This window comes from Ylistrum balloti, unplaced genomic scaffold, assembly GCF_031769215.1.
Source record: "Ylistrum balloti isolate Yb309-2 unplaced genomic scaffold, AGI_CSIRO_Ybal_v1 Utg369874, whole genome shotgun sequence".
Taxonomy (NCBI): Eukaryota; Metazoa; Mollusca; class Bivalvia; order Pectinida; family Pectinidae; genus Ylistrum; species Ylistrum balloti.
In genome coordinates, this window is record NW_026782015.1 from 319,033 (window position 1) to 334,664 (window position 15,632).

Sequence of the window (15,632 nt, forward strand, 5' to 3'; positions counted from 1 at the left end):
AAGTGATGACCATTTGCTCATTGTTGAGTTACATAGTAGGCTGAGCTTCTGCCACCAACAAGGCAAAGTCCCACTTGTCTAGGCTGGTAAGGTGACCGGTACTATCAAATTCTACACATCTGACACCGACATGTGGAAATTCTGTTTATATCACTGGTAGGATGTAATATCAAATTAAAGATAGTGTGCCCACAGATACGCAGATACAATGTACCAACATAGAAACATTTGATTGTCCATTTTTCTTTAAAGTTGTCCTTCAATATCCAGTTACATGAACATTTCTAGTTCTGTTCGCCCTACCTACGATTCGACAAAATGTTCTGATGTCACCACTTGGCACGTGAGAGGATTGGGATCCGGTTGCCGGGTTCATTTTAGAAATGTGACATTCCTATCAAAAGATGCACGATTTTCGCTTTACTTACGTAAATAACTAACTGAACGTGTCGAATTTACAAACTTGTCTGGCGACTGAATGGTTTAACATAAAGATAGTTTTAAAATAGTTTAAATGGTATTGTGTTGATACTTGTACATGTAAATACCACCCCACCCCCCCCCCCCCCCCCCCCCCCCCCCCACCTCTCCAGAAACCATCCCAGTTATCAACACCACCACCACAACCCACACAACTAGGATCTAATATATTTTAATATTACATTGTATTACGTCAGTAAACCACTTATGAATCCATTAAGATGCATAATACAAGTAGTTACACAGCACTACCAGCGTATTTAGACAAGCGGCTGACTAATAATCCCAATTGTAAAACCAGTGCATATATCGTGTTTTCACTTACCTAGAGTCCGACAGATGTGATGGTATGATTACAACATTAGCTCAATGACTCCACATCAACATTCATACCTATTTACTTAGTATGTTGGTACATCACTTGTCTCTGCAGTTGATGGCTTTCAAAATCGTTTTACCGATTTGGGGTCTCCATTAGGCTGTGACTGGTTTGTTGTTACCTATGTCACAGAAACAACGCGGATGGAGGTCACAGCAATATTTCTGTATATAGGAAACACAAATAGTCCATGTATGTTTTTACCTGAGCGAACGTCTCGCGTATGTAATTTACGTTTTTAATATATACAAGGAAGATGTGGTCTACATCATGTGTAATCGTTGTATATACCTTTACACATAACACATACACCTAATACAAGTACACCTTTAAGCCTAAACACTCTAAAACTCTGGACGTAAATACCAGTTTGTCAATATCACGGTTCATGGATCAAGTATACTGTTGACAAAGATCGACTGGTGTCAGGCGAATAGTGCTGAGTACAAGTGCTAGGGGCCCCGTAAAACATTTTTAAAGAGTAATTCTCTGGCAGTGCTTGTCTCCGAATGTTTACATTATGAGCATGTTTATGCACGAGCACGAGGTGAAGTAAGAAGTATGAAACGAGAGGATGTGAAATCTTGAGTAATTTTCATATAAGTTACTGATTTCTAATTGATGGATTGTATATATATATGTGTGTATATTTGTGTGTGTGTGTGTGTGTGTGTGTGTGTGTGCGTGTTGAATTACAAATGATGTCATACTAGACACACGATGGTCCGTAACTTTTTTTTATATTTGATTTATAGAGTGGCATGATTGTCTTAAATATCGACTATTAATTAATGACAGTAAGTAAAAAAGACGTGTTTCCACGTCACTGTTGTCATAACGACATTAATTTTTTAACGTGGGAAATTATATTTCAGTAATCAAAAACACCTATTTCATATAGGTTATCGTTATATAGATTTCATGGAGAGAAAAAAATGTATATTAAAAATGAAAAATTAACATTATAGTTAAATCTCATTTTCATTATAGAACGTTGATCCTTCATATAGAGTCATTGTTCATTAAAATAGTTTCAATTTTACCCATTCTCCACAATTTACAAACACAAAAATAACGAAAACATTCAGTTTGCCGGCCTAAAAACTGTCATCATAGAACAGCCCAATATTTTAATCTCTCTGATACTAACTAACAGAACTAACGCGATTTAAAAAAAAATTATACATTCATATTTCATACGGTTACTCAATTCAAAGTTCCATCAAAGAAAACTTTCACAAAATCGACAAAAGGACTATATTTCGCGGAGGCATTTTAAAACGCGTGAAATCCAAGTCCAGTGTGTGATACGATGACGATACGCAGAATCCCAGTGCCAGAGTGCATTTTGGTACCCTATATAACACATTGTAAATGTTAAGAAAAAATGACAGTAAATGGAAAATTAACAATAGGGAAATTACAATCATCACGCTTATCATATAGCTTTATGGAAAAGTGTCATTGCTGGTTTCTTTGTAAGGAAAGTTCGAGATAAGCGGCTGATTTAGATGAATCTCTGTTCTTGGTTTCTAATGCTGGTAGGTATAGACGAGGGACATGGTCAGTACAGTATTTTCTATTTAAAGAAGTCATATAAGAAAGAGCAATAACAGAAAGAATAGAAGAGAAGGGAAATTATCTAACTTTAAAAAACAATGGTTGACGCCATGTTCAATGTAACAAATTGAATATCGCACAAATTATCACAAGTTGTGACACCAATTTATAAACTAACATGTGATACGCCTATGTTTTCAATTTCAGAACTGCAATAATGATAGTGTGACGTCAGAAATTGTCTGTATGAATGGTAGTCTCTCGTCTTGTTATCTTACACATATGAGTTATGTGATAAATATCTTACACTCACTCGTAACCATTTGCTGTTGAATCAAATTAACATGTCCACTAATTTGGTATCCCCCTTGCCTGAGGCCTACTTTTTGAAGTACTGAATCCCTTTGTAAACTTCAGTATGACATGGCCACAATGTCACATTATTTAAGCTTGAACTAACCAAACGCGTGTAAATATAATTTAGTTAGATGGGCAGTCGTGCAACAGTGGTCAACAAAAACGGAAACAAAGTAAGAATTATCGATCGCTCAAATAAATATTTACGTTTAGAATGTTACGTCACAAGTAGATATGTCACTAGCAAATTTACATATTTTGAAGTAAGATGGAATGACAATAGATATTTATAAGCTGTTGGTGTGTACTCATGTTTTACAGCTTTGAAATCCTCCGACGGAATCTTCTTTCTAAATGACGTCAACAGACGCGAGCGGCTAGTCGGGACAAAGGTCATTGCTGGCACTCTGATGTATTACCAACAAAGTCAAAATGGCGGCCCTTCATCGGTCCGAGGCGAGGGACCCATCACCGAACAACTGGACATCCTCGTAAGTATCGCTCCATAAAATAGCCAGTGTCCTTTGGTCCTTTTATTTCTATTTTTGTTTTCTTACCTGAATGATTTACATGCATATTTTTCATAAATATGCACGTGCCAAATGTTTATTTTTCCGCCCTTAGGGGTTTACATTAAACCAGTACAGTGACATCAATATGGAATATGAATTCAACCGTGCCACTGTAACTGTTGATCGTGACGTCATCGACTCTACGCCACAAGAAGAAAGTTACGACTGGCGAAAACTTCTACATCAGAGCGTGACTTCAATCAACGGATTGTCTGCTCCGAGTCGTTCAGTACATGATCATGTCACGAGCTGGAGCTTGAGGTAACTTTCGTTTGATTTAAGTGCAATATGATTGACTAGCGAAGCACTAAAACAATGAATAGAAATGGCATTCTTGGCGATATTTTTGAAACAATTGAAAAGGAAACACCTCATCATCTTTTCTATCGAGTCTGTTTCATGGATATGTTTTTGCAGTGAAACAGAAACGAGGCTGGAAGTCAAAGAAGAATCAGAAAACTCAGCTGATAAAAATCAACTTCCTGTTTCAAAACAGACCACTACACCAATTGTTACAACGCTAGATGCTCTTGACAAACACTCTCCACGTATCAAAATCAAAACCCGCCATTCACGTCAACGAAAACTTAAACTTAAAAAGATGGATGTTCCGAAGTACATCCCTGAAAGTACCGGAAGTGAGGACGTTTCCAAGAGGCTAAGTACCGACGACATCGCCGAAAACCAAAGATACAGGATAGGTGACTTGTTCTATTTTCACCAATTCATGGTTAAATCATGTACTCTTGTCAATTTTCGTAACGATATATAACATTTTGTCTGTAGGAGAGCTCACCTCTGAAAGTTCCATAGATAAAACCTGTAGGTAGTGTCTCCGTTGTACGGACAATGACAGATATTGTCTTACACAATTTACATTTAATGGCAGTTTACAAATTTGAGATAAGTAACAATTGAGATGTACCTGCCTATTTGGCCGCAAAGTATGAACATATAACTGATTACGTCATCGTTGACCTCCTTTGTTTGAGACGCTATTTTTTTATTTTTCAAGATGGAGGACGCACGTCGGACCACCTTGCGGCTCGGAACCTCGGAATTGGTATAAATGTACGAAGTGGCGTGAGACAGGTGGACAACACAGGTCAGTATATCCTTTATTTCTTTTTCTGTCCACGAGTTTACCACTAACCCTGGAACCTGTTTAAGTATACAAAACCCTATAGAGATCAACTTTACTTTGTTGCAATAAGGCGGGTGCAATTATGATGGTCCCATCTAAACCAATGACTAACCGTATCTTTCCTGGGTATTGTGAGTTAAAATCGATTCACGGTATCATCTCTTCAAGCGATCTCTCTGTAGCTGTCTCTAGTTCAGTTTTTACGACTAAAGTACTCCTTTCACACAAGTAGTCTTTAAAGACCGAGAATAGCCATAGATATATAATTTTGGGCTTACAGATATGGTATCAGACAATTTCTTCCCTGGCTGTAATCATTAAACTGCCTGTTACATAAGGAGCTAGACTTATACTTTTTCAGGAGTCTACATGTTAAACCTTCTTTTATTCAAAGTTTGCTGGCGAATGTGAATTAGAATTAAGATCCTGTTGACATGTTGTTGTTTCCTTTGTTGTTTATGTATAATGTTTCGTTGTGTACGAGCGGTATTTCATGTTATAACCTCTATTTATTTATCTATTTATTTATTTATTTATTTTTTGTCTATTTTTTTGTGCGGGTATTTTTCTTTGAAATCTTTAGAGTACAAATCATGTTTAAAAGGCCATCTTATTTTTCATGATTTTCGGTGACTTTGCAAAAATACGAGTCATTTCTTCTTCTCCCCTGCCCCCTCTAATATGTATATAAATTTTGATGTGTATATATCACACGTCATAATTTTGTATAATTTTTCTATTTCTGTTTTATTTCAGAGGTGGATAATGATGAATTCCTTCCAACAACAGACAGAACCGGTTACAGATGGCGGACGAATATCATCACACCATGTAGTTCTACGTGCGCATTTGGTATGACGTCATGATCTTCTATAATACGCCAATAGTAACAGCACCTTACAATTTTTACTACAACAGATTAAAGTTCTGTCATATAAAAATACATTGTTATTATGACGGTTGGTTATCAGAACGATGTAATGCAAAACCTTCACCTAAAACTCAACACGACCTTCAGGAAATATTTTGCGTATCTTATCGTTGGAATGAAAGTATAATATTTGATAAGTAATAATTAAAAGGAACACAGTCTTACATTGATGGACAGTTGATTTGTTTCAGGAACACAGATCAATTTATTTAGATGTGAGAGGGAAGACGGTATCCATGTCAATGAAAGTTTTTGCGACGCCAGCTTGCGTCCAAGTCCAACTTATCATAAATGCGGTAAAAAACGCTGCCAACCAAGGTAAGTGACGTGGTAAACATGTAAATAAGTTTCTAATTTTATCTTTTCTCACTAAAACAATTGTATATACTAGCCAATACTGCCTTCATAGACTGATGTTTCTCTGTAGGTGGGTAACCGGACCGTGGGCACCCTGTTCCAGGACATGTGGTGGCGGAGAATCGGTTAGATCCGTGCGGTGCTGGCAAATGTTGGCCCCCGGGTTTGACAGCACTGTACATGCTTATTTGTGTGACTTGAGGGCGGAACCAGTGTCATCACGTAGATGTGGCGAAATCCCTTGTGGTCCCCAGTGGGAAGTTTCGCAATGGCAAGAGGTCAGTGAAATAGTCGAGACATAGTGAATATGTGTTTTTTGCTGTAATGAACTAGACAGCGTGTTGACTCCGGCAAATTCTGTCACTGTGTATTGTCGCAGTAATATACCTTTACCGTATGTGTTGTAACTATTGTAAACCTCCGACACGAAACCGTCACTGACTAGCTTTGTCAAAACCAGCGAAAATCTGTCTTAATTGTAGCAATTTGCCTCGTTGGTGCCTAGGTGGTAAAGTTGTTTCGGAGCTCTACATTGGATGAGTAATAAAATACATAGTGTCATGTAATACTGTTTCAAGATAATTTACTTCTTCGTCTCGGTGAATAAAAGTATATGATTTCGTAGAGTCTTATTTCGGTGAGCTACAATTGTTGTCGTGAATCTGATTGGATTACAAAATTATTTCATTGATTTTAGTGTAGTGCAAAGTGTGGAAATGGCTTCCAGACGCGACACGTCAAATGCAGTAGCGGAAGTGATGCTTACTGCTCAACTCGGTCAAGGCCATCGATGAAGCGCTCGTGTAATTTGGTACCGTGTACAAACCAGTGGTACACGGTCAGTTGGTCTCCAGTAAGTCATCAATACCATCTTTCACACCCTTCCGTATATGAATGTACCATGATCTTACTTATGTGATAAACAGAATCTTACATTCTTTTCAATTCCATGCGAGATTTCTTAAATGGAGCAATAGTTTGTTTTGTGTTAGGCATCATAGCAGTGTAGCAAGCGGTCAATGCGCTCAAATAGCCGCTATTGTCGTTAGTTGTACAAGAAGAATGATGTGAAATTAGACCACAAGATTTTATATGCATCTTATTGGAAGCATGTATATAATAAAATCCTCATTTTCGTTTCATCAGTGTTCGGGCCAGTGTGGCAGGGGGACACGTCAGCGACACGTGGGATGTAGAGATTCACAGGGGCGCCTCCTTGCAGAGACCTACTGCGATCCCAACACTAAGCCTTTGTCCACTATTGCCTGTGGTGAATCTCTCTATTGTCCACCTACGTGGGTGGCCCAACCGTGGGGCACGGTAAGCTTGCGTCACATGCATTGAATTGTGTTGCTCGGTTGGGGCACGGTAAATTCGGCCTCGCTTGGGTCGCGCAGAAGTGGGACACAGTAAGGACAGAATCGAGGTTACAGGATTGGGGGCATAGCAGTTCATAAGTATGTACCTATATGTGACCCAGGTAGTAAAAGTAAGCTTGCGACATATGTAATTTATGTGTTTATTGTGGTGTAGGTATATCTACCATTAAAATGGAAGTAATTCAAATGAGTTATATCCCATTAAATCTGAAAGGATGAACTACCTTAAAACCAATAAAACACAAAAGGCAAAAGAAAATATGTGCCTTTCACATACAAACGATCACAGACAGCTAACACATAGTAGGATACACAAGAAGAGAGAGTAACACATACAATAACATGGCAACATATAATCAAATATATCACGGACAACAAAACTCAAAACACTAAAAAGATTGTGATGTAATAGTGACCATCTGCATATCGCACAAGTGTTGTTATACGGAGGATTAAAGCACTACAGGTGTAATATACGTATATTGTCATGGTATACTCCAATATGGTATGAATTAAAAGACAAGGTTGAATAAGTAATAAGATATTATGCTATAATAATTTTCAGGAACTAGGCGGCCAGTTATCAATAAAGGGGCGTTATGCAAATTAAAAGCTAACATAAACAAGTCAAATTAAATTGATAAATTATGAAATGTAATATAAACCAAGCAGGTGATTAGTGATAAAAGACTAAATTTCTGGTACAGGATCAGCATGAACATACTGGGCTGTCCCAGGTGTGCAACAGCCTGACAAACTCTGGAGTAATTATCCACATTCTTCAAATCCTCTGCTTGCTAAAATTGCAGACAATTCTTTTTCAACAAACATAACTATTTGGATGCTTTCTTATAAATGTCAGACACTTTAAGTTAAAATCAATATTTACACGTAAAAGTCTTAACAACATTTTCACATTTTACCACATTTTTTGTTTATTAAAAGCAGGCATTCTGTCATGTCTGTTTCCCAATAGACAAAGCCTAAAATTTATCAGGATTTGCCTTCATCTCATTTTCTTGAAACCACTGAATTCAAATATTACTCTTCTGTTCTAGTGTATTCTTTAAGTTAACATAGTCTCAGTCAAAACGAGAGAACGTAGTGTCGTCCGTATAGTTATAGAGAGTACAGAACAGGATACAATGTCTTTTATGAAGATATTAAAGATAAACGGTCCTCAAACAGATCCTTGGGGTACCCACTTTCCGGCTGGTCCGAGTTGAGACAATGGACCCCAGCCTAATCCGCTGAAATCTGCCCTCGAGATAACTGCTGATGAGGTCAACAGCGGCCTTGTCTAGCCCATAAGCAGACAGCTTCTCGAGTAGTTGTCGATGAGAAATACAGTTCAGGATCTTAGGGAGATCCATGAGAATGACATCTACATACTTGTTCTCATCAAAGGCTCTTCGCCAATCCTCAAAGTATCCGTATTCCCTCCTAAATGCGACAGAAAGGAATTAAATATACTCTGTGCATTGGAAGATGTTGTTATCATAAAAACTAATTCTTGCAATATTCATGCACGCATGATTTGTTGATTATTTACTGTTTCATTGTTAGAACAAGAACAAGGCTCCGGTTTTCGAGAACAACAAAGACCAAAATGCAAGTTTTCAAAATCGACTATGTTTTTTTGACAGTGCGATCTTGAGTGTGGGACGGGACAGGTATCTCGGGAAGTCACATGTGGTTCTGTCGTAGGAGGCAAATTTCGCCTCCAGTCCGACGTCAATTGTAAACGTTCCCCGCGACCCAAATCGACTACGACTTGTCTCGTTGAAGAATGCCGGGCCATGTGGTTCACCACCAGCTGGTCAGAGGTATGTTCAAGGTCATCTAAAACCATCTTTTTGTAATTTCACGGAGAATATAAACGAAATTTCGCAATGTTGCAAGTAAATCCATTTGTTGAATTCAAATCAGGGATATAACAAACGAGAACACATATGATTTCGACTGATTTCTCCACACAGTGTTCAGAAACTTGTGGCGATAACGCTGTGAAAACTAGAGATGTGCGGTGTTACCACGGCAACCAGACATCAGACAGATGTAATGATAACGAAAAACCACAGAATACTGAAAGGTGTAATCTGCGACCTTGTCCCGAACAAGAAGGTAGGTGAAGGTCAAAATGGAAAGGACCATACATATGTATAATAACGGCCCATATGCATGTCCACTTAGTTTTAGTGTGATTATGAAATTTTGCAAAAGGCAAAGGTGAAATGCCTATTAATGTCAAAGTCACGTGATATGAAAGGTAACAGAATGTTTTAATAGATTCTTATTATGTTTCTATCGGATGAAATCGATCCTGCTCTGTCGTCATGGTTTCCGGTCCAGCTGCTGTTATGTTTAGGACTGAGCGCCGTGAAATAAACTATTTATAAGTAATCCAATTTGACTTGCTTGTGTATATTTACAGACGATAGCTGCCATGGTGACCGAATAGAAAATTGTCATTTGTTGGTATCGGATTTGTGTCGACAGACATATTATTCATCACAGTGTTGCGCCACTTGTCAAAGGAAAACGATACACAGGGATAAAGAACCATAACTCTTGTCTCCAAAACATCTAGGGAAATGGACACAGCTGAAAGTGGTATGCGGGATAATGAGAAATTCATTGAACATGTTATGCACCTCTTTAGAAAAATACGTTTTATCACGCTACAGAGACAGTTAGTGGAATGAGTTTGGTAAGACCTGCAAAAGCTAGACAGCAAACTGCAGGCCATCTTTCTTCTACTCTGTAGTAGTTAATGAAATGTGTTGTTCTGTGATACACCACAACTCTTCAACATACAGCAGTTTCCTTCTACACATGTAATTCTGGACTTAAACAAATGCCTCACTAATGTCTTAATTTCTGACTATTTTAATCTATATGTCTTAATAAAAACGATATAAATATGCAGGTCAAAATACTAGAGTTATTATTTAACACATATGAGATGGCGCACTGTAGAATAATTTACATACATTAGCATTAGAACTTCTCCACGTGGTTATACATTTTGATGGCCGTATTTTGTATGTTTTTCCGTGTTGTGTACATTCCAGAAAGCAATTATTTGCGACGATTGAACTCTTTAACGGTATTTTTTCTCTGAACGAGACAACGAGGTGTCACTCCCTGGTTAATAGGAAGTCGCGACTACGCCATTTGTCCTTGGACGGGAAATATAGAATTGACTTTTGTCATGTATTATGTATGTGTATGTCTTAAATCAATAAATATTCAAACAATGTTGCTTTTTTCAATTTTAGTTTTTGTTTTGCTGTCTTGGAAAAGCACGTTGACTTTATCGGTAACCTTTAGCCGACACCTGTACTATGGGGTAGTTGTAGGTGATATGTTTTCGTAGGAGAGGATTGTTTGCTAGGTGTATTGCTATGTAAACAGCCAGAGCCATTTTAGGGCTGGTGTCTCCTTGCAGTAGCTGGTTACTTTCTCAGTGAAAAACACACAGGAGGCCCGTCACATATCATCCAGAGCAATTGCTGTAAAGAGTCTTACGCAAAAGACACAACTATGTCTGCATATTATTTTCTTTATCTTTCTGAGAAATAAACCGCCATGGGTAGGGAGCGTCGAACCACGGAATGTCGGATCTTCACCTTCGGTAAAGTGGAATTGCGTAATTTATGTCCATATCTGGCTGAAGGACTGAATCAACAGTTTAGTAAGCATTCAATAAAAATTGGACTCCAAATCTGTGAAGTAATTTTGTAATGACAATCATTATGTAGGCTGGTAGTAACAGCTACAGCAAGTGAAAAGTGAGATTAGTGTTAGGTTTAAGAAACCCGTTTTCTAGAGAAATGAAATTGGAACAGTCGATGGTAAACTATTTAACATTCAGAAAAGTATATGTCCTTTATATCAGCTGTTTTTTCTCTTGAAGTTTTTGTCTCCAAATTGCAACCTTTGATGGGAAGTTTAGCATGTGAAGTTTACTTTGTCACATATTTTTGAAAAAAATAATATTATCAATATGTTGAAGGGGACATAACTCCTGTTGTAGTTGCGTCGTCGTAGTTTCTCCGTAATTCGCGTATAATTTAGTTGGATAGTGGTGTCGAGGTAATGGAACTCTTCATTCTTCTTGATGACTGTAACACTAGGTGCTGTGTTGACATTTTACTTCAGATCAGTAGTGAGGCACACTCTATATCTATCTTCATTACTTAAGGATGTATGAAATTCAGATGCTCAAAATTCCGAAAATTGCCTTTTGTTCCGGTGATGATTTTTCAAAAGGCTAGATGTTAGAAAGTCATTTGAAAAAAAAAACGAAAACAAAAACAATATGTCGCACAGCTTCTCTCTACAGGCTTTAGAATATGTGTCATTGGAATATATGCATTTTTGCTTATTTTTCTTAACTTTTCGTGAATGATAAGAATTCTTGGTTATTTTTAATGCGTACTTTGTATCTACAAATTTCTTTATTCTTTAAACTGCATTGATAGATAAATCAAATTCATAAATTGATTTTGCGGTCACAAATCAAAATGTATAACGCTCAAAGTGTGTGTTTTATACTTACAATTTGAAGTGAGAATAACTTCAGACCTTATACCCACATCTACTGTCTAAATGTCATTAGACATTACAGTTTAATGACCTTGACTGTATACATTCATATATATAAATATATATATATATGCAGGCAATTCCTCTTAACCTAGCAACCGATAGACTTGCGCTGAATTGCCTATATTTAAAGCTAACCAAACCTATCGTTGTTTTTATCGACATTATGTATGGTTGTTACCCTTCCGCAATAGTGCGTGGTTATGCCACTACTAAATGTGATATAAACACTATTTTGAATGTGAAAAGACATGTAGTTAGTAGTACACGTGTTTGTAATTGTAGATCAAGTAGTTTCCAGTGAGAGTTACGTCCCTTGTCACATCGTTCAATGAATTCAACTGAAAGTTCATTTGAATATGTTTTTTTGTGTAGTATTACGGTATGTGACAACATCTTTCAGCGTTTACTTGACATTATATGACAGTTTACTAGTCGTTGTGCAAAAGATACACAATGTTTCAGCACGTTTCCATACAAATAGAGCTAAATAGATTAGACACCGCTGCTTCGTCCTCGTAGGATTCGTCATCGTTGCTGTAAAGGGAAAGTAACGAAAGTTGTGAAATGCAGATGTTTCTTTATCGAATGTTTTAACTATCATGACCGATTATATCGCATCCTCTGGATGTGCGAGAGGAGTCTTGTTTCGGTGAAAGGCGAGTACGTTACTACTGTGCCACCCATCTACCATCAAATCCTTACAGAAAATATTTGAATATATCTGACGACTAAAAAAAATCCAGTTTACCACAAAAGAGATAAAGAAGCACAAAATGAAGAGGGTTGCGATTGAATCTCGTTAGCTGAATGATATTACAAGCCACACTGTCTCTTTTCTTTTATGGCGAAAATACAAGTTGTCATTCTGTGTAGTTATCTTTACCGCTTCCTGGAGCTTCTATCTCCACCCTGGTAATATCTAGCTCTCCGTTGAGGTCGGAGGCGGTGACTGATTCCTTGGCCGTAGAAGTAAAAGGTTTGTGTTAGGTTGAAAAATAAAACCTTTTTTTTCATTACTAATGAACACATTGGTTATGTCGCAACAAGTCATCATAGTAATTCCTTGGTTATATCGAAGAATTAATCTCTTCAAATTCCCAGCAATTCTTACCAAGTTCATCAATTATCCTGTCATGAACTTGAAATCAGCTGCTGGACCCAGTATTAACATACAACGTAACCAACTAGTAAGTTCACCACTATGCATGGAACTATCAATTTTTCTTTAGGGAACTTTCAATTATCAATAGCAACCTTCCTATTTTTTACTGTGTTTATATATATATATAGACATGTTAACAATACCAATTCGATACAAGTATGGCAAATAAGAAGTAAAAGAAAGATTTACGCTCAGACTCCTGAAAAGGTGTTCCGGAAGGGTAAACGCCCCTCTGCTTCATCAATGATACTCGCAATATAAATCTTTGTCAATCCAATAACATAATGGAATAAGACATACAATGACTTACTTAAAAGTCAAACTAACGAGCATCAAACATGCCCAGCTTCATATCGCACACAGAAGAAGAGTAACGATCACTATGGTGACCGTAAGATGCCAAGCTTTATCAGCCTGCATCTCTCGATACACTGATGTGAGTTGGTCTGCCAACTACCGACATTTTGCACGCAAATCATGATATTGGAAACACGCCCTAGAATATCGAATCAGCTGCGACATGTAAACACCCATAGATTGGGATATTGCCAATTAAAAATGTAAAATTCACAATTGCTAAATTGAAATCATCTCACTTATCAAATAGCTTGATGGAAAGCTGTCCATGTTGGTTTCGTTGTAACAAAAGATTGAGATAAGCAATCTGATGCAGAAAAGTTTGCCGTGTCCTTCAGTTCCCTATTCTGGTGGATATACAAAGGTCTTTGTGAAATATTTCGATAAACTCGATCTGCGATAAACCCAGCCTTGTATGAAAACAAATGAAAGGTCAGCCAGTTGTGGGACAATTCACTGTTAATGCAATATTCTGGTGTAAGTTACTTTCGCGACGAAAAACAAATGGTGACATGTTCACCACATGTTCATTAAAACTCCAAATGGATACATCAAGTGTAATATATTAACATTTACACTGACCCCTGAGAAAGGAAAATAACACCCGTCAAAACGGGGTTTAAGAAATAAGGGTTTACGAAGATTATATTATTTAGCTTTGATACCGTTTGTAAGTGTGTCTGGTGGTGTCATTGTCGATAGAACTCAGCATTATTAGTCGAGTGTTGCAAAAGAAGAAGACAATATCTGACCCTCCAGAACGCTCGGTCTTACTTTCCTTGCGTATTAAAAATTTTCTACGCAAATCTATTCTTTAAATTGTCCCCTATTTTGTCCTTGTCTTCAGTGGCGTTCTGTTTTTTAAATCAAAACATTATTTGAGCTCTTTCTATATTAACATGTCGGTTGTCAATGATCAAGGCTACGCTTATCCTTCCGGAACATATGGTCATATCAGCCCAGTGGCATTAATGCTTTGGTCGCTGATTGCGAGTTAGAAACGACGATTTTGTAGTCTATGGTTGTTGTCCCCCCGTCACAGTCGTCTTGTGTTTACAGAAAACGTTGTTATAGGAAACAGTACCGAATATTACATAAATGATTATATTTAAGGGGAAGTGAGAATTTCACCATCAAGAATGGGGATCGCAATCGGAACATCGAGTCGTGAAGCTCACGAGTAAGGTATTCGTGTTGATCAGGTTATAAATATAGATCGACCAAAGCGGTTGATTAAATAAGCATGGTTTCACCTCCAGGGGTGTATATATACGATTGACAGGATTAACGTATATCTTGTTATCTTAAGGGAAACTCTATACCTATGAAAGCCAGGTAGTAAAACATGTCAGGTTTTTTGTGTAATTAAGTATTACGATGTATTCAACCACTTGACATGGAAAAATAAACAATGCCGTTGTGAGAGAGGGAAAATCTATTATACCACAAACTACTGGTACTACATGTCGACTAGAAGGTCATAACTGGTTTGCTTTGAAGCAGCAAATTGTGGTATTTATCCAATAATGATTTATCTGTAGTTTTCCATATGAGTAGTATAAACCTGAGATACAGAAACTACAGACATCCACATATAAGTATGATATTTAATATTGACGACTGACTGTAGACCTTCGACATCCTAAACACAAACAGTAGCAGCCTCATCTTTTTTGTCTGTATCTGTGTCTGAATGTCGCTCCTGAGCTACCTATCTCCAGAGTTGTGCCTATTCGTACAGGTGTGATCCTGGATAGGAATCACTCTTCCCATCATAAATTAGCGGTCAGTCGTTAGGTCAGACTTTCATTGCAAACATCCGTGATTCTTTTACAATATCTGACCTCCAAACACCAGCAATTGTCAATGGTCTTCTTCAGTCAACGTGACGTGGCGATATCCCCCACGTTCCTTATCAGTTTTTAAACACAGCGTTAATTCAATTAATAAATCAATATTGATACTAAAGCCTTAGATGTTTAAGATGTAAAGGTCTGTCGTTGGCTCGTCCTGCAGGTGTGATTGTATATTATAATTATTATTTAGTATATATATATACATCATAGACCAATTATGACTGCCATTAATCTAGTATGTTTTAGTCTTTGTAAAAACGCTACAAAGTTAGTATATCTATTTGCTATATATCATGCCTTGGTTTCGGTAACAATAACGTTATCTACGATCTACAAGACCTTTAACAATATTCATAAATATAAGCCAAGGCATTTTGTTCCAGTAAATACTCGAACATAGCTTAATTTGATAATTTATGATAACTAATTCACAAATTTGGCACGTTACTTGGTTAAGCTTTAAGTGTATAAGAATGCACGCGTT

The 15,632-nt window shown here is 37.3% G+C and overlaps 1 protein-coding gene across 1 annotated transcript in view; it reads left to right on the forward strand.

Annotated features, from left to right (window-relative positions):
* LOC132546062 (ADAMTS-like protein 2) overlaps positions 1-10,342 on the forward strand; it is a 108,142-nt gene extending 97,800 nt beyond the window's left edge. The window contains exons 8-19 of the mRNA XM_060209759.1: positions 3,098-3,267; positions 3,401-3,609; positions 3,766-4,049; positions 4,364-4,453; positions 5,249-5,344; positions 5,615-5,741; positions 5,851-6,058; positions 6,478-6,633; positions 6,927-7,100; positions 8,806-8,985; positions 9,139-9,283; positions 9,594-10,342. Of these exons, the coding sequence (XP_060065742.1) occupies positions 3,098-3,267; positions 3,401-3,609; positions 3,766-4,049; positions 4,364-4,453; positions 5,249-5,344; positions 5,615-5,741; positions 5,851-6,058; positions 6,478-6,633; positions 6,927-7,100; positions 8,806-8,985; positions 9,139-9,283; positions 9,594-9,727 (1,973 nt within the window). The 3' untranslated portion in view covers positions 9,728-10,342. The remainder of the gene's footprint in view (positions 1-3,097; positions 3,268-3,400; positions 3,610-3,765; positions 4,050-4,363; positions 4,454-5,248; positions 5,345-5,614; positions 5,742-5,850; positions 6,059-6,477; positions 6,634-6,926; positions 7,101-8,805; positions 8,986-9,138; positions 9,284-9,593) is intronic.
* Positions 10,343-15,632: the final 5,290 nt, after the last annotated feature.